Source organism: Emydura macquarii, unplaced genomic scaffold, assembly GCF_026122565.2.
Source record: "Emydura macquarii macquarii isolate MOO-44397 ecotype Brisbane River unplaced genomic scaffold, CSIRO-AGI_Emac_v2 contig_2321, whole genome shotgun sequence".
Taxonomy (NCBI): Eukaryota; Metazoa; Chordata; order Testudines; family Chelidae; genus Emydura; species Emydura macquarii.
This window is the reverse complement of record NW_027132458.1, coordinates 4,010,186-4,034,949: the sequence shown is the minus strand read 5'-3', so window position 1 is coordinate 4,034,949 and position 24,764 is coordinate 4,010,186. Positions and strand designations below refer to the sequence as shown.

Here is a 24,764-nt window from a genome sequence, read left to right as displayed (position 1 = left end):
ATCTCCCTTTCAGAGAATGGGTGAATAAGCTTAGATCAGAACAACTGGTTTGAAACTATGATGAAGTACATAATTTGTATTTCCTTGATGTATTAATAGGTCTCATTAAAACAGTCAAAACATTTTTTTTTCTGTAGCCTACAGAACCCTTGATACAGTCTTATGAATTTCTTTAATGGGGGCAGAGCTGGAGGATATCTGTCTCTAAGAACTCATGTTACTGTAGATGCAGGTCAAAAATTATGTAATTACTGTAACTATGAATTGAACTACAGCTTCAAATAGAAATATAGAGTTTTAATTATTTAACTTGTAAAGTATCTATTTTAAAAGTCTTCTATTTTCTTGATCTTATCAAAACACATTGCATCCACAGGCCTAATTCATTTAACAACTTGAAAGACGTACCCTTTTTGTTAACTGTGCACTGCACCTGATAGAATATTTTCAAAATGGGCTTAATGCTTATAAACATAAAGTACTTTATGCATGCTTGTCTGCATCTCATAAGTGATAATATGAATCATTAGGAATGTTTTATTTGCAGATAATGTGATTGCTTTTCACTTACTATAAAACACAAGCTATCAATAGAAATTAACGTTCTAGAAGCTTTGCTTGGCTGACATCAGATTTAGAAGTGATTGCTCTTATTACTGTTGTAATTTTAAAAGAATCATTAAGGGATCTAATTTTAAGATAGATAAGCATAAATACAAGTTATAATTGTATAATGGATTTTTTTCAATAGCATGATCATACTCAGAGCTGACATGTAAGTTTGAATCTATTTCTTATGAATGCCCATCCCCTGACATTTGCTACTATTACTGGACCCTTCTTTCAGCTTTGGCTCAGAGGCAGCTTACATGTCTCTCTCCCTTTCAAGACGCAGGAAATATCTTCTCGAGAAATTCTGCACTGCACCATATTCTTTGTTTACTCTGCCCCAGTTGTGAGGTAATGGTTCTCTGTAACTCTTCCTCCTCTTAACAGGGAAATTCTTATTGTTCTTGATCTCTGCATAGCAATCTTCTGTTGGGCACTTTTCAGAGCTGCCTGGGAACCATACCAGTTTTGCAGTTCCCAGAATGCTCTTCTAGTAGTGGAGGAGCAGTTGTCTGCCAGCCCACCCCTTTACTGTTCTAAGGCTGGTGCTCACCCTTCAAGAGCTCTAGGATATACAGATTAAATATATACAGATTAAAAGATTTGTGCAAGAGATAGAAAATGTCCAGATTGTGGTTCCACCCAACCTACCTCTGTTGTGTGTGGTTTCTGCCACCAGTCCCATCTTCCCTCAACTCAGTCTGAGTGGAATTCTTCTGTATTTTTCAGGCTTTCCAACTCTTGGACCTAGATCTACAAGTGTGTCATCTGCCTCCTTTGACCCCCTCTCTCCTCAAGCCAACTTGATTAATTCATACAGCCTCTCCTCTTTAGTTTCCTCAGCTAAAATTTGAGGTGACTTTATACCCCAGTAACCTTTTTGAGTTGCATGTAGATTCTTCTCCATTTTCCATCCTGTTCCCCCCTAGAATTCTCAGAATGTCTCCTTCCAAAATTCTTTCAAATCTGTATTATCTCTAAAGCTGCCCAACAGATCCATAATACTGGCATCTCTACAGAATCTGCTGCCTGTAAGAGCCATCATCCATATTTCTACTCTGGAGAAAGGGGAACAGTTTCTTCTTAAGATATTATGTGGCCTCCAAAAGAAAGGGTGGCTTTTGTCCAGTCAAGCACTTGAATGTTGCAGTCGTAAAGGTGAAATTCTGGATGGAAACGATAGTATGAACTCAGGAGATATCATTAGGGGTTACATTAACATACAGTTAATCTCAAGGTCTACTTCAAGTTTGTAGTAATGTCTTGTCAAAGGCTTTCTGAAAGACCAAGTATACTATATCCCCCGGGATCACTCTTGTCCACATGTTTGACACCTTCAGAGAATTCTAATTGATTGGTGAGGCATGATTTCCCTTTATAAAAGCCATGTTGACTCTTCCCCAACATACTGTGTTCATCTATGTTTCTGATAATTCTCTTCTTTACTATAGTTTCAACCAGCTTGCCTAGTACTGAGGTTAGGCTTACTGGCCTGAAATTGCCAGAAGCACCCTAGAGCCTTTGTTAAAAATCAGCATTACGTTAACTATCTACCAGTCATATGGTACAGAGCAACAGCCTTTTCTTCATTGAGTGCTCCTTTAACATCTCAATCGTCCTGTGGTCCAATTGATTGTTTGGCAGGCTTCTTGTTTCTGATATACTTAAAAACATTTTTGCTGTTTTTGTGTCTCTTGCAAATTGGTTTTCAAATTTTTTTTTGGTCTGCCTAATTGTATTTTACACTTGACTTCCAGAGTTTGATCCTTTCTATTTTCCTCAGTAGGATTTGACTTCCAGTTTTTTAAAAGATGTTTTTTTGTCTCAACCTGCCTCTTGTACTTTTTTTGGTTGGTCCTCTTACTATTTTTTGGAGGAATGGGGGGTTTACATATAGTTTTAGCCTCTATTACCATGTTTTTCAGAAGTTTCCTTGCAACTTGCAAGCATTTCACTCCTGACTGTTCCTTTTAATTTCCATTTAAGCCCTCCTCTGGAACTACTACAGGCCATAAAACTTTATTTGATCTCACTAAGAAATGGCATAAAACTGATGCCCGTTTCATAGGCACAAAAAGGCTTATGAACTTATCTGTCAGGGAGTCAGTGCATACTCAGCGAGAGGAACCACCACTTTATAAGCAGAAGAGATAAGAGTTACAGTTGATGAGCTCTGCTTAGTTTTCAACAATTAATGCTTTCACCTTTCATTACAGAATTATTACAGTGACTGCAGCAGAAGTTGTGTTCATGCTACTCTTAATCTAAAATTAGAAATTCCTTTGCACATAGTTGTATGCAGATTTTATCTATATTTCTATTATTTTTCTTTGTTCTACCCTGACTTTAATAGCTGGTTGCTGTTTGCTACTTCCCAGAGGATGGAGACACATGAACAATTTCCTTACGAGCAATTATTTTTCTTTGGTTGTCTCCATCTTCCATTACGTATGACTTCCACTTTGAAGATATTCTTTGTTTTCTGGTGGAAAATAGAACAAATGAATGTTTTTTCATCATGCTTATAAACCATCATGTTCTGCAAGTTTAATCCATTAATTTATCCTTGCACAATTATTCTAGGATCTAGCTACTAATTTCTTCCAAATGCTGTTGTTCTAATTCTGCATGGCTTTTGAAAATTTTGTCCAGGGAAAGGTGCTTGAGGTATGGACTTTCTCCAGCACAGGGCTTCTGGATCCTGGATGTGGAAAGAGGAGATACGAGTAGACATAATTAGATAAAATTGTGAAAAGGAAGATTTGGGCTGTAAGAGCTTTCTGTTAGTGAAAATGTATTAGATTATGGAATAGTCCCCTTCAGAAAGTGGAATTAGTGGAAACGCCATCAGTTCAGATTTTGAAAACTAGACAATGGAATGCTAGAGAATGTATAGCAGGGAACAGTCTTAGACTGGCAAGAAGATGGATTGGATGATATAAAAGGTCTTTTTCATCTCTAATTCATATAATTGTATGATAATGAGATTTTGCACTTGAAAATTATTTTGTGTTGTGATCACTGCATATTTCAAGGATACAAGTAGGCTAATAGTTTCTCTATTATTTGGATAGTTGACGTTTGCTACTGTGCTTGAAAATAGGGTAAAATTAATCATGTAAACACAAAGGACAGAGAAGAATTGGGTAAGAGTGGTTGAGTAGGTGCATAACCTGCTGTGCATATGGACCTTTTTGTTAGCTAGAGACATTATTTAGACAGATTAATATCAAGCATATGAATCAAAACTATGCAGTTCTCCAATAAATAAATGAGATGCATATGCCACAAATGGTAAAATAGCTAAGCAGTCAGAGGCATAAAAAGTTCTGTTTAAACACTGATGTCTCCAAAACCACATGGGATTATTACTAAAACGTGTGCCCATATTAAAACTCAGGTTCTGAGCTGTAAATCAGTGAGCACTTTTGAGCAATTGTGGTAATGTTGATGTGTTAAAGTATCTCACTTTTTAACCTGCCAGAAAAATTCATCAGTTAAAATCACTCAATTATTTAGAGATTTCCTTTCATACTTTAAGTGATTGATTTGGTTTATCATTTCAGCTCTTATCAATTTTGTAATTTTACTGAATTCCTAAGAATGTTTACATTTGCATACATGGAACAAATGTTGAGGCTGTGACATAAACTGACAAAAAAAAAAAGGAAATGCCTAGTTAAGGGGGAAATAGCTCTTACATTTTTCAAAGTTAGACATAGTAGTGAGATCCTAAGTTCTGGAGGTGACACATTAGAAAATGCAGGTGAAAAGTTATTCTGTTACTTGTTGCATACATTTGCAATAGTTTTGCACTGCAATTAACACTGTAAACTAAATAATATAAACTTGCTATAATTGAATTGATATTTCTAAAGAAAGTCCACAAACAGTACTCAGTAAATTAAAATGTTGGTATGATTTTAGCTCTAAACAAATGTAAGCTCTTCAGTATTATGTTCACATGGAGTATTTATACTGATGCATCAAACAGTGAGATTAATGTTAATGTTTCTAACATCTATGCAGGATTCTCTAGCTGAAGTTGAAGAGAAGTTTAAGAAAGCTATGGTTTCCAATGCTCAGCTAGATAATGAGAAAAACAATTTGATTTATCAAGTGGATACACTAAAGGATGTCATTGAGGAAAGGGAAGAACAGATGGCAGAGTTCTACAGAGAGAATGAAGAGAAGTCAAAGGTACTGGTATTTTATGTATTAAGCTGTATTAGAAAAGCCTGCACTTTTTAATGAAAACAGCCTTACGTCAGTAACTACCTTGAATATTGAGATTATTTTTAAGCAGATCTGACAGAGAAGCCATATCATGATTGAAAAATATTAAGAACTCTGTGTGTGTATCATTATTATGTCAGTCACTTAGATTCCTCCTTTCACAATGGTCCAGGCTCCAAATTTTCCAAGACTAGCTAGAAAATCTAGTACAAAAAGAGCATTGTCCAGATTCAGTAATCTGGTGGGTTTCTCACCGCCTTATCGCACTTAGACCTTGTTGGTGCCTTGCCCACATTCCCAGCTAGTAGGCTTAGTCGTCTAGCTATTAAGTGTCTGGAAAACTATTAAAATCCTGTACCTGCAAATGCTAACTGATAAGAAGTCTGAATTGCGGCAGAAAACCATTGGTAAGACTAGTATTTACTGACGTTCATAAATGTCTCAATTTATATTGAAAATGTATTTGTTAAGCCCTCAACAAAGCATGAACTGCTTAACTGATATTTGTTTAATATAGGAATTGGAAAGGCAGAAACACATGTGCAATGTTCTACAGCATAAGATGGATGAACTTAAAGAGGGCCTTCGTCAGAGAGATGAACTAATAGAGGTTTGTACACATGCATTGTTATTTATCATGGAACTATGTGAGAGGCTTTTGTTTTGGTGTAGACAGACTATATCAAGTTTGGATATATACGTATTTCCCATATACAAAGAAGACACAAATACCAACTTATATTTCTTGATCAACAAAAAGTCCAGTTGTAGTGGTAGGAATGTAAACTTATGCAATCAGCATTTTTATTAGTTAACATTCTAGCTTAATTTTTTTGAATTTATTTAAAAGTTATGTTCCAATGAACTAAAAAATTTATATTAGATATTATAAAATACCTTTTTAGAAAAATCTAATTACTGGGCCTCAGACCAATATTTTCTGTTTTTCCTTCTGTATGAACACAAATTTAATGCCTGTATGGACAAAATTTGGGTTCATAGACAGGCTATCTTCCATAGCTTGAACTCCTACTCCAGTATCACACCCAAATATTAGGCAGTCATCCCAACCCCAGACACCAGCCTCAAATGAATTTAACTTTCTTTAACCTCCCCAAAAATGTTTTACAATTTATTTAAAAAGAGGAGGGGGAGGAGGAGAGGGGAGATTTCAGTCTTTGTGAATGTCAACTAATTATGTTTGCATTCTGGCTGATTGTGCAATTGTACATGAACAATCAGTCAGCATGGTACTGGCTCTCAAAAACCAATGGTGGCAGCTTGTCTGCAAACCCCATGTTAAATTGTAGGCCCAAGGAATGTTGGAGCTAATCTCAGCATTAATTTAAGGAAATAACCCTAAATTTCTAGATCTTTTAATTATATATATCCTTGAAAATGTGAATTTGGTGTAACATTTGAAAGTTCTTCGCTTTTTTCCCCTCAAGTTCCTCCACTCCCCTGCCAGTTGCCCAGGTCTGTCTTTTGGGTCCTGTCAAAGCCAAAAGACTATTGAGAAGATCCCTGATCTGTACTGGATAGTGGGAGGATGGGGCTGCAGTTTATGGTGCTAAGACCAATTCATGCAGCCAATACGACCTCTGGCCAGAAGAAAGGGCAATTCGCAAGCATAAGAAGCAGCATGTAGTGGACTAAGCACTGAAAACAAGGATCTCCTGCATATTCTAATCCTGGTTCTGACACTTACTCCCTCTGTGGCCTTAGGTCACTGAACCTTTCTGGTTGAGTTTTTTTATCTGTGTATTGGAATACTTAGTACATATTTTCTAATGCAGTGGTTTTCAGCCTGTGATCCGCAGAGCCCTAGGGGTCTGCAGACTATGTTTAAGATTTTCAAAGGAACATGCTCTTTCTTCCTGATCATCCTACTTGTACTCTGTTTGCTGCAAACCCAACCATCAAATAAGTCTGGTTGGGATCTATCACATTTTCTCAAACATATTACAACCAAAACACACTTGTTTTGCACTGGTACAGATGCTAGCATCTAATACTTCACAAACATTGGAAGGTTTTAGAAGATTTATATTTATACCTTTTTCTATTGTTGTGGTAAATGAGGCTGAATGGGTTAGTCCGTGATAGGAAACTTAAAAGTCAGTGTTTTAACCTTATTTCTAATATCTTGCATCAATGCTGTATTTTAATTAAATTTCATTAGTTTTGTGGCATTTAACTTTTTTAATGTATTGCATTTGTCATAATTTATAAGAATTAACATAAAAAATGGTTACATTAATTTATGCCTAGGCCTGTGATTCCAGTCTCATCTTTAACAAGTGATAAACTTTGATCACCTCAGTTCAGTCCATAGTGAAAAGAACATTTTCAAACGTTCACTTCCATGTGATACTTGACAATCTCTTCTGAAGAGCTATCATGAAAGTATTTTTTTCTCTAGAAAGGATATTGCCTCCAAATTATGTGGAAATTGCTATCATGGAAATGTACAGATACAGCTGATACATTATCAAAAAGTTTTTATACATTGCGTACACCATGTAACATTAGTGTATAAATAAAGTTAGTTACAATTTCCTTGTGTGATTCAAAGGGGAAGGTGTCATATTAGCTTCAGATGCCATCTATGTTTCAGAATCTCATCCTTACAAACTCTTTGGTTGATTTTTACTATTTAGTTTCCTTTATCTGTTTTTGTTTCCTTTACTTGTCTTCTTCCTCTTTTATTCTTTCCCTCCCCCAATTTACTACAGGAGAATCAACGCATGCAGCAGAAAATAGACTCCATAACCAGAGAGGTGTTTGACCTCCAGGAGACAATTAATTGGAAAGATAAAAAAATTGGGGTATGAAACTAATACGGGGTTGGGGGGGGAAGGAATCATTGATTTAGAAATAGACTGGTATTATTAGGATTCTGGACAGTCCACTGAAATGAAGGCCATGTACATTTTAGCCATTTAAACACAGTTGCAATCTGATATTTATAACTTAGGCTCCCCCACTTCAACAAAGAAATGAGCTCCACTTTATATTAATTTCACTTGCATATAGAATCGGTGAAACAGATAAATTACAATTTTATCCGTTTAAGAAATTGATTAAGAACATAGGATTGGCCATACTAAGACAAAACCATAGGCTCCATTTAGTCAGTCGTCATACATCTAGCAGGAACCAATGCCTAATACTTCAAGCAGAAAATGAAAAACACATAACCGCCTATCCAGTTTTGAAAGTACGGTTTGCTACACTCATTTTTGGATGTTGAATTCACTGCTTTATATATGCACTAAACAACTTGTTATAAATTTTATATTAAGAAAGGAGAAATCTGAGCGCTCATAACACTTTAAGACTTGTTAGCCATCTATTCAGAAAAGCAGTGTGTTTTTTAATAAAATAACTCATAAAATCTCATTTTTTCATTAAGTATAGCTATACTTCATACCCACATCTCAGGATTAGTTTTTATGGCCATATGCCTCACAATACATCAGAAGCATGCAGGTATTTAATATAACTACTTACCACATGTCTGTCATTCACTTAAGCAGTCCAGGGTTTTCACTTAGAAAACATTGTCAAGAATAAAAGATTAAACAAAATATACTGTAGATTAAATGCTGTAAAGCTTATTACAAAGAACAAAAGAGGAAAAAGATTGAGTGGCTTGAAGTGCCTAAATAACATGGTGATTGGTGTTATATAAAATAGAACCAGTATTAATTAAATCTCTTAAATAGAAGACTCTAGTCTGTCATGAATACAGTCCCTTAACTTTTAGGAAAGTTTTTTTACCTGTAGCCAGGGCTTGAAAAATCTACCTGTTCATGGCAAGTAAATGAAGCTTGCCTAGGTGGGCGTAGAGACCAGTGACATCAACGTCTACAAAATCTAAACCATAACTTTTTAAAAAATGAAATGTTTAATCTATGTGTTTCATAAAATTGAAGTCCAACCCCGCCCTACCACTTGTAAAGAGAGAGAGAGAATGCGCATTCTCGTTTGCCTCCCCTACCACTTCTGAGCGCTTTATTCTTCTCCATGACTTCATCTTTGTCTCAGCTTTAATTTTTCGAGTAATCTTCCCCAGTGATGAGCTCTAGTAGATTTGTCAAGACTGGTCAGTTTTTGCTATATCTCATCTTAAGACACCTTAGAGCAGCTGCATAATGCACTATATTTCATATATTGTTAGAATTTTATTCTGGTTCTAAGAAATTGTTTGCAAGGCTGATGCAAACCAGAAATCTGGTTCACAAGCAGGATAGAAACAGCATGTCAGTTTCAAGTCTGTTTTTCAAAGTGCTCTCAGATTCACAGGCATATTCAAATATGAAACTCAGTTTATCAATTTCAAGGCTGAAGTACAATTTATCTAGTCATTTATTCAGGTGCTCTTGAGATACAGCCCTCCTTCCCCCCCTCATGAACTGCTTTTAGTTTTCAAAGTGCACCTGCGTAGGCATATTGCCTTGAAAATAGCTATGCCATATCAGGGTCAGGGTAGACTTTTGTTGGGCAAATTTTGGGGTATTTGGTCAAGAGAATTCTGAAGCAAAGCTTCCTCCTCCCAAGTGACCTGTTTTTAATTAATAAATTGCTCTAAAATGCACTTGCAGAGCTCAATTGTCCTGAAAAATATTTTGACAGTAAGAGGAACTGTGGTAGAAGTATTCGTGCTAATTTGGTGTTATATGGTCAGGGGTTCCTGAGACACAATCAGACCTAGTTCTGTTACCAAAGGTTTTTGGCAGTGAATATTCCCAATTTTTATTGCCATCCCCATAGAAGGAGTGGGGATGGGGACAGGGACAGAGTGCCTCCAACCCTAACTTCATGTTTAAGGACTCTTGCATATGAATAACTAAATAGAGATGTAACAAGGTATGTTTAAAAATATATATTAAATAGAAAGTTAATCATTTTACAGTTTAACAACATATACAATAAACAGTGCTTAAATTGCAAGGATTGTAGCTCTGAGTGCATGTGGTGACATAGGTACTTTGCACCCTGACTAGTAGGTGTCAGGGAAACTTTTCAAGCCCTAACTAAAGCATTTGCAGATTTTAAAAAATAAGGGCCTTGGCTTTGTTTATAATTTTAGTTTTAGAAATCTAGTATGCCTGAGGAAACAGTAGATAGAAAATAAAATTATTTAAAAAAAATATCCTATATCCAGGGGAGGCTGGCTAGACCATTCCATATGTTCATTATGCAGTGCTTAAAATTAAATCACTTTTTCCATCTATGAAATCCAATTCAACTGCATGTTTTATTTATGAACAGAATAGTGCATTATAAAATGTCCTTTCCTGGAAACTATAAATAATAATTAAAATACAGTACAGTAAATTTGAGAAGTGGAGAAAATACAATGTGAAGCTATTTACCTTAATTTCTTCCTTTATATCAGTCTGTTCCTAAACATTCATGCATGACGTAACATTTGTTAGATGAGTTTCTTCTCAAACCTGTGTTTACATTTGTGCAGTTGTTTCTTATTTGGGATTATTTATAATGCAGTTGTCCATATTCAGGATAATTTATAGTGCATGTAGTAATTAATTTAAATAGAATATTGGAGTGCTGCCTAATTGGTTGAGAATGTCTGGTTTAACTCTGGGTAACATAACTGTATGAGATTGTTGTAAATATTGTGTTTTCAGTTGTGACCCCTTTTGTGTTAATCCAGTGTTGTTAGTACCATTTTTTCTTAGTTTGTAGTGGTGTGTTTTTTGAAATGCTTAGGTTTGTTTAGTAACCAAATGGCTAAAATATTTATGTAAGTAAAAGATAAGCAGATAAGTATAAATGGATAATAGGAACTAAATATACAGACCTTGATTGTAAGATTCCTACTCTATATACCTGTAGGGGTCAGGGTAGTTAGTATAATGGATGTGGTATTCTAGGGTCTCTAGAAGGAGAGAAGGATGTGGGATCTTGACTGTTCAATAGTAGTATGGTAGCCTGTTGAGTGTCAGTATGCAACTTTGTAGTAAATAAATCTATATTTGGACTGAAATAGAAGCTTCTCTTAAAGCCATACACAAGTATATATTAAACTTAACCAAAGTGTTTGTCAAAATACTTTGTCACTAAGCTGTTCCCACTATGAGGGTTTTCTAGGATAATTCAGCTAACCACAAATACAATGCAGAAAAGTCCATGCAGATGTTGCCTTAAAATGGATACATTAGGAAGGACTGTATTTATTTTGATATACAATTTAATCAAATGGTTGGATTGTACAGAGTCTACCAACCCTACTTTAGGTGAAGATTGTTTTGTGAAAAGCATGCAGCACTGAGGCAAGCATATTACTGTAAAAGGTAGCTATTGGAGTTGTAGATATTATTTATATTCCCCTTCTTGTTTCTTTACTTTTATTCAGCTGATTGCCTTATTTGTATAAAATCTCTCTACTGCCTGTCACATGCTCTCTCTCTGTGCCATTCTTTTTCTTGCTATCTGCCTGTATCCAGGCCCTAGAAAGACAGAAAGAGTACTTTGACTCCATTAAGAATGAGCGAGATGAGCTCAGAGATGAGTTGACTGACCTGAAGGAAACAATGAAGACAGGAGAGGTATGTCAGTAGCAGTAGTATACAATAATACAAATACAGGAATGGGGGAAAAACCAGTCAACACAACAGAAAGCACTATGTTACTACTCCAGCACATTCCAATAAATGTTTGACTCTGGTAATAACGTAAGTAATGCTGCTTGTTCCAAAAAAACCCAATCCTCACATAAGTTAAATGGAGCATTTCCATTTGGTGTAATTGTTTCAATCAAGTTGAAAACCCTTCTGAAAATGTAAAATATAATTGGATAGAAAACTTAACGTTTCTTTTGTATAAGTGCAATTCCTTTTATTTTTTCAGAAACATGGGTTAGTTATAATCCCAGATGGCACTCCAAATGGTGATGTAAACCATGAACCAGTGGTTGGTACAATAGCAGTTGTATCACAGGAAGCTGCTCAAGTCTTGGAATCAGCAGGAGAAGGACCACTAGGTAAAAATATACTAAATACATGTTGCTTTTTAAAGATTTTATGGGATTATTGTTTATTCCAGTGTTCAAACATCCAAAATTGTGATGTTAGAACTACACAAAGATATTTTCATTGCTTATCAAATATGTACCATTGCCAAGCCGAATGCCCTTATCTTTGTCTAAGTAACCTAACAGCATATTTATTTGTTGACTTAAAAACAAATTGCAGGTGCAATTTAGGACATCTGCAGTTAGTTAATTCTCATAGTTCAGTCTCCATTTCATTGTTTTTGAGGTAACTTTAGAGCAATCTAAGGAAACTAGGAAATAATTGGATAAAATTGCAGGATAGGTAAAGTGTTTTGATTAACACACGTTTTCTTTGTGTTATGAAATAAGCATTTCGTTAAAAACATGAACTATTTAAAGAGTCCATTTGTGAAAGAAGTCATGTACAAGAAATAGGAGTGTATATTGTGGCGTGTAATTTCCTTTGAAATATTTTTTATGCTGTATTCTTGCAAATTGACTGTAGTTCTTCATTGCTTAGGATTTGCTTTAGTTTTAGTTATGCACAGTAAAATAACTGTGTGGACAAAATTAGGGTTCTCTCTTCGAGTGATTGCTCATATGCATTCCAATTAGGTGTGTGCGCGCCCCGTGCACAGATTCCCGGAACCTTTTTCCTTAGCACACCCGCAGGGCCGGGTACGGCGCCCCCTGGAGTGCCGCGCTCATGTCGCGGTATATAGGGCACCGCCGGCCCCGCGGGTCCCCAGTTCCTTCTTTCCGCCTCTGACGGTTGCTGGAACTTCTGCCCCTTGCTAGTGCAAGTCGCAGTCCTTAGCTTACCTACCAATCTAGTCGAATTAGTACTTTTTGTTATTCAAAGGGTGGCACTGCCAATTCATGAGAGTCTCATGAAAATAGTGAGATCTGTCTGGCAGACGCCTTCCTCCGCTCCCCCTACATCCAAGGGTACGGAGAGAAAATATTACGTCCCCAAGGAACATTTTGAGTTCCTTTATACCCACCCGGCTCCAGGTACTCTTGTGGTCGATGCGGCCAACCAAAGGGACCGGCAGGGGGGGCAGGGAAGTACTCCCAAGGACAAAGAAGGGAAGAAATTAGACCTCTTTGGACGAAGGGTTTACTCCACCGCTGCTTTACAGCTAAGGGTGGCTAACCACCAGGCGCTTCTGGGAAAGTATAACCAGAATTTGTGGGCCTCCCTGCACCGCTTAGTAGCGGCGCTTCCCCCAGACCAGGCTACAGACCTTGCCACGGTGGCTCAGGAGGGAGAGGTTGTGGCCAGAGCGGCCTTACAGTCGGCCAGTGATGCCGCGGACACTGCGGGCAGAGCTATGGCTTCGGCAGTAGTTATGCGCCGCTGCTCCTGGTTGCAGGCTTCGGGTCTCTCTAATGAGGTCCAGCAAACTATACAGGACCTGCCTTTTGAAGGATCAGGCCTCTTTTCGGAGAGGACTGACGATAAATTACATGCCCTAAAGGATTCCAGGGCAACCCTTAGATTGCTGGGGCTTTATACCCCACAGTCAACGGGCAGGCAGTTTCGGGGCCAACCGCAACGTCGCCCACCCCCCCCACCCAGACCACCGACCAGGCCTTCCCAGCCAAGGCGGGGCCGGGAGCGTTTCAGAGGCCCCAATCGCCGGGACCGGCGGGGCTCTTCGGTGCGGGCGCAGCAGGGTGGAAAAACCGGATCTGGAAACGGTAATAAACGCTTTTGACAGCGATTTTGAGGCTGGCACTCTTCCTTCTATCGGGGAGGGGGACCGGCCCTTTGACAATCGGCTTCGACCATATTATCCGGCCTGGGAAGCAATCACGACTGACCGATGGGTCCTAGGAGTGATTCTTAATGGCTATGCTCTCCAGCTCACGGCCTTTCCCCCTAACACTCCTCCGGCCCTGTCCCCCATAGGGGTTCCGGATCATGAGGAGCGGCTAGTGCAGGAGGCTCACTCCCTATTGCGCCTAGGCGCGGTAGAGGTTGTGCCCCCGGGTGAAAAAGGAAAAGGTTTTTACTCCAGATATTTCTTAATTCCAAAGGCCAAGGGTGGGCTGAGACCTATACTGGACCTCCGTCGCCTGAATAAGTTTATAAGGCGAATTAAATTCCGTATGCTCTCACTGGCGTCCATAATTCCCGCCTTAGATCCCGGGGACTGGTATGCAGCCCTAGATCTAAAGGATGCATACTTTCATATATCTATCTTCTCAGGTCATAGGAAATTCCTAAGGTTTTGTATTAAGGGAGACCATTATCAATTTACGGCTCTCCCATTCGGCCTATCCTCGGCTCCCAGGGTCTTTACCAAATGCATGGCGGCGGTGGCTGCACACCTCCGTCGTAAAGGGGTACAAATTTTTCCCTACCTGGACGACTGGCTCATCAAGGGCAGGTCCAGGACACACGTCCAAAACAGCCTTGAACTAACTTGCGCCACGTGCACCAGACTTGGATTGCTCATTAATGAGCAGAAGTCCACACTCACCCCGGTGCAGCGCATAGAATTTATTGGAGCCACCTTAGACGCTCGATGTGCAAGAGCCTTCCTCCCACAGCCCCGTTTCCAAGCTATGGGTTCCATCATTGCAGACCTCTATAGGTCTCCCACGACAACGGCCAGACATTGCCTCCAGCTGTTGGGCCATATGGCAGCTTCCACTTATGTGGTTAAGCTAGCTCGTCTTAAACTAAGACCCATGCAAGCTTGGCTGGCTTCAGTCTATACTCCTTCCAGGCATGTACTGACCAAGGTGGTCACAGTTCCCCCACAGGTGCTGTCCTCCCTGGAGTGGTGGAGGTCTCCGAGGGAGGTGCTCAAGGGAGTCCCGTTCACAGACCTGACCCCGTCAGTGGTCCTTATCACGGACGCTTCGGATCTGGGATGGGGAGCCCACATCAGCAAAGACCTAGGTACCCAGGGATTGTGGTCTCCAGCGGAGAGAGCTCTACATATCAATGTCCGAGAGCTAAGAGCGGTCCGGCTGGGTTGCAGGACCTTCCTCCAGTTCCTCAAGGGCAAAGTAGTGCAAGTCCTCACAGACAACACCGCAGCCATGTTCTACATGAACAGGCAGGGAGGGGCACGTTCCTTGACCTTATGCCAAGAGGCTGTACGACTATGGGACTTTGCAGTGAGGCACGACTTTCATCTAGTCGCCTCTCACCTCCCGGGGAGCAGGAACGACGAGGCGGATCGCCTCAGCAGATCGTTCTTACCCCGACACGAATGGTCACTGCATCAAGACGTAGTGACTTCAATCTTCCAGCAGTGGGGTACTCCCCAACTGGACCTGTTCGCTTCATCCGCGAACAGGAAATGCCCGAGGTTCTGCTCTCTCCGGGGGCGAGAGCAGGGTTCCTTATCAGACGCCTTTCTGATTCAATGGGTAGGGGGTCTGATGTATGCATTTCCCCCCATTCCGCTTCTCCCTCAAGTCCTGCTCAAAATCAAGAGGGACAAAGCGAACGTCATTCTCATTGCCCCAGCGTGGCCAAGGCAGTACTGGTACAGTACTCTGATCGACCTCTCTATTGCTCCTCCGATCCCACTTCCCAAGAGGTGCGACCTGCTCTCCCAGGACCAAGGGCGCTTGTTGCACCCGGACCTGGACCCCCTCCACCTGACAGCCTGGAGGCTCTCTGGCTGACAGAGGGGGAGAGAGCATGCTCCCTACAGGTTCAGCTCATTTTACTAGGTAGTAGAAAACCCTCCACGCAAATTACATACAAGGCTAAGTGGAGGCGATTTACTGGTTGGGCGAGAGACAAAGGATTCTTCCCAGGTAGTTCGCCCATACAGATGGTCTTAGAGTACCTTTTACACCTTAAAACCCAGGGCCTAGCCCTGGCCTCCCTCAAGGTACATCTGGCAGCCATCTCGGCTTTCCATCAGCCATGGGAGGGGCGCTCTCTTTTTTCCCACCCCATGTCAGTCAGATTCCTTAAGGGTATCGAAAGAGTATTCCCTCAAGTGAGAGATCCTACTCCTCCTTGGGATTTAAACCTAGTACTCTCCATGCTAACAGGTCCCCCCTTTGAGCCTATGGCTACATGCTCTCTATTGGTCCTTTCCTGGAAGGTATCCTTCCTGGTGGCCATCACTTCAGCCAGGAGGGTTTCTGAATTGAGGGCATTGACATCGGAGCCCCCTTACACGGTCTTCTTTAAAGACAAGGTCAGATTACGACCTCACCCAGCTTTCCTGCCCAAGGTGGTATCACAATTCCATTGTAATCAGGAAATCTTCCTCCCTGTGTTCTTCCCGAAGCCCCATGGGTCGGCTAATGAGCGCAGGTGGCATTCCCTAGATGTCAGACGGGCCCTAGCACACTACTTAGAGAGAACCAGGCCCTTCCGAAAATCTACACAACTATTTGTAGCGGTAGCAGACCGTATGAAAGGCTCTCCCGTATCCACCCAAAGAATTTCTTCATGGATCGTAGCCTGTATTAAGACTTGCTACGACAGGGCAGGGATGCCCCTCCCCGGCCCGGTGATGGCACATTCGACCAGAGCTCAAGCATCCTCCGCGGCCTTTCTAGAGAGTGTACCTCTGCAAGACATATGCAGAGCGGCGACCTGGTCGTCGGTACATACCTTTACGACGCATTATGCCATTGTCGAACAGGCGAGGGATGATGCAGCAGTGGGCAGGGCGGTGCTGAATAGAGCTGCTCGCCAGTGACTCCTACCCGCCGCCTACAGTATTGCTAAATTAGTCACCTAATTGGAATGCATATGAGCAATCACTCGAAGAGAGAAAACAGGGTTACTTACCAGTAACTGTTGTTCTTCGAGATGTGTTGCTCATATCCATTCCAAACCCACCCCCCGTCCCCACTGTCGGAGTTGGCAGAAAGAAGGGACTGGGGACCCGCGGGGCCGGCGGTGCCCTATATACCGCGACATGAGCGCGGCACTCCAGGGGGCGCCGTACCCGGCCCTGCGGGTGTGCTAAGGAAAAAGGTTCCGGGAATCTGTGCACGGGGCGCGCACACACCTAATTGGAATGGATATGAGCAACACATCTCGAAGAACAACAGTTACTGGTAAGTAACCCTGTTTTCTTTTACCAAGCCCCTGGTTAAATAGTTTTCCTAGCTAAATTGCACAGATTATTGTACAGGCCACATAACTAATTTTTACATTGAACTGAGTTTTATATATATCCTTGTGTGTTTACCTGTTGGTACACATAGTATATGCATTTTAAAATATTGAGTTTTATTTGATACATTTATTTGATAAATAGTTCTGATATTGCCCCAGTCATGTTGTAATGGAAACAAAAAATTGTTAATACTCTTAAATGGTACTTCTGATACACTGTTGCTTTGTTTACATTATTTTTAAAATAATTCTCTAAGAAACTAAGAACTTGCTAGACTTATTCTGATTTTAGTACTGACTGATCAGGAGGGTATGTTATAGCATTAGTGATCTTCTGGATGAGTTAATTTATTTTAGATTCAGTTTAGGCCCTTAGCCCAGCTATAGTTTGTATATATGCTGGTAACACAACATGATAGGTACTCTACAAACATAGGGAGGGAGGTACAGTCCTTCCCTGAAGAGCTTGCAGTCTGAAATATAAGACAGAGATAAAGGGCTAGCGAAAGGAGTACACATACAGGTAAAATGGTCATAGCAGTAACTGGCCATGTCTTGAGTATTTTTACTCAAGTATTTTTAGGAGGTGGAGATGGTTTTGTTTTATTAAATGTATAAATTATCTCCACTTGTCCCTCAACCATTCAATAACTACCAGCAATTGCCTGTCTCAGAGGTCTTTCTTGCTATTAAATTTTTTATATATTAAAAAGTAAAGAAAACAATTACCTTTTCATATGTTACAAAGATATGTTTGAACTGCATGTTGTTGTGAAATAATGGTCTTTAAAGTATTGATGTTTACGACTAGTTAGGCAAGTAAATAAACGATAGGAAATCAAATCTTTTTCAGCTTGTCATTAAATTCATTAGGTTGAAAACTATTTTTATTTTTAAGCTTAATGAAAATAAAACTAACATTAAATTTTTTGTTTTAAATCCATCTGGTTTTTAATTGAGATCCTCTTTGGTTCTTTTAGATGTTCGGCTACGAAAACTGGCTGGGGAGAAGGAGGAATTATTGTCGCAGGTAGATATGTGGGGTTTTTTCATAAATATTCTATAGTCAAGTTTTAAAAAATGTCCAAGAAAAAAATCTGAGTACACTAGTAATAAATAAAAATCTACTAAACCTTTATATAAAACAAATAAACCCTAAACCAAAATATTAGCTTTAATAAAACTTCCTGCTTAGTTCATGGTCTACCAAAAATTACAGAACTCCTTTCTCCCTGTGGTGTCCTGAACAATATGAACTTGGTCTTATGCAATAGAGTGGTGTCTTCAAGGCTGTCTCCCTTATTGTTGTTCTGAGAAGTATGTATGGATCTTTGTGAGGGTACTTCCTACCTCGCCTTTTTTATACTAACATTGTGTTGTATGATTGCACTCATTTGCATCTTACCATTATAGATCATTGTTGACCAGTGATGGTTATGTGAAATGCAGTAGCTATTTATTCATTTTTTCCTTTTTCTTTTTACAAAAGAAAAAAATCAGAAGTGTCAGAAGTTAGTAAAATCTAATGAAAGGTTTGGCTCAGTCCCCTCTCCAGGAAGTCATTTTTGCATAGTACCAGTATGACTGACTTGAGACACAGCAGAAGCCAGGGTTGTTATGTGCTCTGAGAGATCTGTCCTGGACAAGAGTTCTCAAACTTTTCCATATCGTGGAGTGTCTTGTGAATAAGCTGTCCTCCCTTGTTGTGATTCTTCCAATTCATCATCACAATGTTCCTGTGATAACTACAATTAATTAAAAGGAAAAATATTATGAAGCTTTTAGTGCAGTTAAGCAGCTAGGAAAAAGGAGGTGGCCAGGTGACCAGCAAGTGACCAGTGGACCACCAACAGGTGTTTCACGGGCTACTAATCCACAGACCATAGTTTATGAACTTGTGATCTAGGGGAAGGCATGCAATCTAGTTGCAGGGGGCACAGATCAAGCTATTCTTGTCAGCCTTTATTTTCGTTGGGAGTGTACCAGATACCTTATTGTTAATATTCAGCTGAATATCAAATAATTCAATGTTTTGGGCTCAAGCTAAATACTGGCTAGAACATTAAACATACAACCACTTTTTAGAGCATGGCAGTTGTAAAAATCATTCTATTTTGAGGTGGCTTATGTAAACTCCCATTTATGGGATTCAAACACCCTAAACCACTATGCTATGGAGGAATTTTCCAATAGTATAGAGCAAAGATAAGAGCTCCTGGCTTCCTTCATGAGCCCCCAGTATAGGGGTCATGGCTTGGGATTTCTTACCTATTGATGAGCCCTGACTGCCAGAAAAACCTGTTGGAGCTGCTGACATAGCATAAAGTTGAGCATTTTGAGACTACTCTTAACTCTGCACAGATGACCAGCGTGGCAGCCGTCACTTCTGGGAATGGGAGAAGAGCTACATCATAAAGATGGCTCTGCCCTGTTTATGCTTTTGCACATCCTGGGATCTGAGCCATGGTTTTTTGTAAACTTTTAAAATGTAAAATATATGGGGAAAATTCCATACACAGAGCTCAATTGGTGCCTCATGCTGAGAATCATAATGAAGGGGAAAATAAACTGTGACCACAAAACAACTTCTAGTAGCTTACTCTTCACAATGTGACATTTTTATTTCAGATTAGAAAACTGAAGCTGCAATTGGAAGAGGAACGACAGAAATACTCTAAAAATGACAGCACAAATCCAGATATAACAGGATTAGAGAATGGATCTGATTTGCAGTTAATTGAAATGCAGAGTAAGTATACCCTAAACATATACAGATGTTCATAGTGAAAAGAAACCTAGTTCTTTTTTTTTCTGGTTGATTAAAGGATGAGCACCTTTCTTTGGTTGTGAGAACCAGTTCTTTAATCTTGCTGAAAACATATATTGTGGTTTTCATAGGGTCTTTCCTGTTAGCCATTTTCTTTCTTGTGTAGGTCTAATTATTAAAATAGTATTATCAACAGAGTACAGGATTTTAAAATTATTTTTTTGTTGGTAAACTTCCTCTCATGCATTCCTCCATATACAATAGTTAATAAAAGGTCTCTATTTGCTTTGGTGCTTAATAAAATTTCTGGCAAATTAATTTTTCTTAGCTGACAATTTTGCCTAGCTTTGATACAAATATTTGCCAGATTTCATCATTAGATGATAGAATTTCACTTGAATTATTTTGCTTCTATTTTCCCCTGGTTTTTTGCTTATCATGTTGAAGCTTTAATCCACTAACTCTCTTTCAGAAAGGGTTTCTGTCACATTCTGGAGCAAACAAAATTTATTAAAATCCCGCCCAACATTTAGTTTAATTTCATACAAACTGCCTAGGCTAGCTTGAGTCTGAGAAAGCATACTATTTTTCCCTAGCTGTCAGCATACATGCGGAACTGCTGATTGTAATTGACAGCGTAGTCATTTGAGAGTTGTGGTAGTGTCAATTGGCAGTTTTTGAGCAGTACCACCAAAAATGATCTGCAAAGCTGCAGGAAGTTTTCAGATTTGTCTTGTCGAGCAAATTCAAACTTTATGCTGCTTTTTGGTCAAATGCTATTTTCAGATCTGTGCTCATCTCCAGTATTTATATTGATTTATGTTGGGATTCTTGTCCTCAAACCAGTCTTGTTATAGTGACTCTTCTTTTCAAGGAGATGAGCTATTGGTGATTAGATGGTTTGTGAGTGTTACCATTTCTTTTGGTTGTCTGTGGTCTGTCTGAAGTGCACATATTTTAAAGTGGATGTCTCTTGGGCTTACCAAGGTGTAGGCTAGGCTTGGTGTCTTTAGTCTCTTATAATGGGTATGTTATGTGTCATATGTAAAATATAGGATCTTTATTCTAGTTTTTTTAGTCTCCAAGAGAAGAGAATCTATAAAGAATATTTACACCACGAGAGTCCTGAATATAGTAGTGTTCTTCGAGTAATGGTCCCTCTGTATGTGTTATACGTGGGATATGCATGTGCACCATGCACCCGAGTTCAGAATTTTTTAGTAAGTAGTGTCCATTCATCTACACATGTGCCATAACATTTGTTGTGCTCCGAACCAAAGGTAAAAGGGACAGTGCAGAGAGAGACACCTCCAGTTCTCTTCTTGCTGCCACGTAATCTGAGGGAATCTTCTGTCCTCTCAGCTCCTTCTGCTATTGTGTCATTTCTGTAAATATGCTGTAATTAATTTGTTTTTAGTATTCCCCTTTTTAGATTCTAGTATAGTAGAGTTAGATAGTTGTTCCCCATTCCAGGGATTTCGTGAGATTATGTCCAGAATCCTGGGGTTCAAAACTTGTTTCTTGCCGTCACTTTTTTTTCTGAGCGACCAACATCAATGTTGTCCAGGTGAGCCTCACATCTCAGCCATGTGCAGTATTTGCTGCTCCTTATCCCTCAGAAATGTCAGGAAAATGAGACTTAAACATCTGATGGATAAGGTGATGAGACCCCACTCAGATCCAGGTTGAGGAGACCCTCTTGTACATCAGACAGGGAATACTTCTCCGAGCACAAGCTTGGGAGTTGAAACTAAGAATTCTAAGCCTGAAGAGAAGGCATCCCATGAGAGTCAGAGGCACACTCATAAGCATAGGAACAAACTGTCTTTGTCCAAAACTGTTCTGAAGAAAGAGAATCACTTCATAACCCCACAAGTCAGGAGAGCCTGTGTGCACAGACACTAAGACTTAGACCTGAGTAAATCATCTTGGCAGAGAAAGTGGTATGTAAGGGTATGGCTCTGCATGTTCCGTTATTGGTTCTGATGTCCAGAACACAAGACAAATGTTCTCCAGAGCCGATGCAGTGCCTATACCAACATGGCCCCAGAAGGATCCGACTTCTACCATGACCAGGGAAGCTCCAGATCCAATGTCTCCACCAATGTTACTCACCGAGCACTCCACAGTGGTCTGAGACCTGTCTTCCCCCATCCTCGTTCACCCTCCCGGCCCATCTCTATTCAGAGACATTACTTTCCACCTGCGATTCTCTGTAAGCAGCCATTGGTACCGTCACTACTGCTGGTAGTCTGGAATCTGGCCTTTTCTTACAGAGTCGGAAGCTCCTCGGGAGTCTGTGGTACCAGGCAGACATGGCTTCAGTCAGAAACCCTAGAACATCAGGTTCCATCTTCTCGCCTGGCATGATTTGCCAAGGAGCAGGGTAGAGATACATAGGGCAGCTACCTGGAGCTCTTTATACATCTTTACAAAACATTACACTTTGGTCCAGTCTTCTGTTGCAGATACAACTGTGGGGACAGCAGTATTAGTCAGCTATTACATCTGCATCCTTGCAACCACTTCTTGTTTGAACACTGCTTGTTAATCTCCCCCATGTAGAATACAGGTAGGGACCATCACTCAAAGAAGAAATGGAGGTTACTTACCTGTAACGAAGTTCTTCGAGATGTGTGGTCCCTATCTCTTTTCCATTATCTGACCTCTGTCCCCTCTGCTGTGGGTGATCTGAATTTGGAGCACAAGGAGAGCTAACAACACATATGTGGACCAATGGGCACTGCTTACTAAAAATATTCCGGACTCAGATGCATGGTGTGCATATGTACGCATATGTAGAATACAGATGGGACCACACATCTCAAAGAACCTCCCAGTTACAGGTAAATAATCTCCATTTCTCAGTGGAGTCATATTTTAAATTCATTTGAATTAAAATAAGAATTACCTTATTAGTGACACTTCAAGAAATCCATTAATCCCTGATTTTATTTAGGAGATGCCAACAGACAAATAAGTGAATACAAATTTAAGCTTTCAAAAGCTGAACAAGATATAACTACCATGGAACAAAATGTAAGTGTACCTTTCTTTAGATTTTTTAATATAGTTTATTTAAGTTTGTCACATTTTTATGCATAGTACACTCTAGTTATATGTTCATTTTTCTCAGATGTTGTAGATTCATTATATCTGTTCTGTGATTCACCATAATGACTTTACCAACAGTGCTAAATTCATACTTGTGTTACCATTTTCTTACAAATCAATAGTTCTTCGAGTTTTTGCTCATGGCCATCTCATGCTAGGTGTCTGAGTGCCGGAGATTTTTCCCTCAGTGGTATCCCTAGGACTGGCTCTAATGCTCCCTGGACCTGTGCCGTTGGCTCTGTGCCCCCTCAGTTCCTTCTTACCATCCATGACGGTTGCTTGGAATGATCCTTCTTGCTCTTGCAAGGCTTCTTTCCCAATGGTTTGGACTTCTGTAGATAGTGTATAGTTACTGTAATTAGTGCATATAGTTCTTCAGTGTTAGTGTTTATAGTAATGTGAATAGTTGTTCCTGTCATCGAGGGACTTTCGTCCCAGGGACTGGGCATGCCTTTGTTCCCAGGTTTCAAGCCACGTGCCTCCTGCGGCAAGCCCATGCCAGTGAGTGATCCGCACTCTAGCTGTCTAAAGTGCCTTGGGGAAATTCAGGTTAAAGAGAAGTGCCAGATCTGCAAGAGCTTCAGACTGCACACTCAAAAAGATAGAAATATTAGTCAGACCAGCCTCAGAGCATGCTGCTCCGAATCAGTGCTGTGCACTTTGGCTTCTATGTGAAGCAGTCCACCAGCATCATGCTTTTCCTGGCACCATTCTCCATCCCTGATGCTGAGGAAGAAGCATACGAAACAGTGCACCGAGAGAGGGCGCTCTCTAGTGCCAAAGGAGGACAAGCAGGGAGTTACTGGTGTAGTGCGACCTGCGCCAGGCCATTCATCATCCCCAGAACCACTGTCAGCTCCGGCAACTCTGCCTAGAGCACAAAATCCAGTATGAGACCCACCTGTGACTCCCAGGAGCAGTCGTGGAACCTCACGTCTGTGGCCCCTTTGGAGTCCAGAGCTTTCCAGGCGGCAAAGGGTCTGATGTCCCTCCCGATCCTGCCGACTCATTTCCCCCCACCCAAAGCCCTGTGCCAGCCAAGGCCTCTGGGGATAGAAGGGATCAAGTGAGCTCCATCACAGCATCGACCATCATAGCACTATCCAGAGGAAAACCCTCCAGGGTCCTATTGAGGCAGTCTCCGACCCATTGTCAGTCACCGGTTCCCTGGCATCGCCTGGAGGTGGAAGTGGGTACTGCACCACCATGGTCTCCAAGGGAAGAAGACTCTTCGGTGTCTGAGGGAAAATCCTTTGTCGCACCAAACTTTGGTACTGGCCCCCCAGCTAGCACTTGGCCATCGGGCCACTGGCCAATGCAGTGACAATATTGGAACCTGTGGGGGTTTCCCTTGGTACTGGGACCTCCTTCCCACCAGTCATACTTGGTGTTGTCTGAGAGGCATGCAACTGATTTGTCCCATCTAGCTCTGGACCCTGACTTTGGTACCAACCCGGTACCGAGATCCCAGAAATGGCCTCCCTCCAGTGCAGGCCTCTTCCTCGTTATCCCTAGATGAGGTGGTCGCAGGTCCTAGTAACCCGCACCTGCCCGATGGCTGCACAGACCATCAAGAGCTCCTGAAATGGGCCACTGCAAACTTGGTCTGGAAGCTGAAGGAGTCTGCTCACAGCTTAATTGACACCCTGACTGCAGCAGCCCCCTCTAGAGTGGCTGTGCCAGTTAATGAAATGGTGTTGGGACATGTCAGGTTGCTATGGCAGATGCCTTCATCTCTGTTCCCTACTTCAAAAAGGGCAGAGAAGAAGTACTATGTGCCTGCTAATGGGTTTGAGTACTTGTACTTGCGCGCGCGCAGGCACGCACGCACGCATGCACCCACCCAAGTCCCTAGTGGCGTTTGCTGCAAATGACCAGGACAGACGGGAGCAGTCAAGCAC

General features: G+C 40.7%; 1 protein-coding gene across 16 annotated transcripts in view; it reads left to right on the top strand.

Annotated features, from left to right (window-relative positions):
* The window catches only part of LRRFIP2 (LRR binding FLII interacting protein 2), a 94,488-nt gene that overhangs the window by 60,324 nt on the left and 9,400 nt on the right, over positions 1-24,764 (top strand). For 10 of the 16 annotated variants that reach the window (XM_067560946.1, XM_067560947.1, XM_067560933.1 and 7 more), the window contains 8 exons: positions 4,639-4,809; positions 5,363-5,455; positions 7,581-7,673; positions 11,322-11,423; positions 11,725-11,857; positions 17,963-18,012; positions 19,611-19,731; positions 22,709-22,788. In XM_067560946.1, the coding sequence (XP_067417047.1) occupies positions 4,639-4,809; positions 5,363-5,455; positions 7,581-7,673; positions 11,322-11,423; positions 11,725-11,857; positions 17,963-18,012; positions 19,611-19,731; positions 22,709-22,788 (843 nt within the window). The remainder of the gene's footprint in view (positions 1-4,638; positions 4,810-5,362; positions 5,456-7,580; positions 7,674-11,321; positions 11,424-11,724; positions 11,858-17,962; positions 18,013-19,610; positions 19,732-22,708; positions 22,789-24,764) is intronic. The other 6 variants (XM_067560941.1, XM_067560939.1, XM_067560945.1 and 3 more) reach the window with 2 other exon arrangements.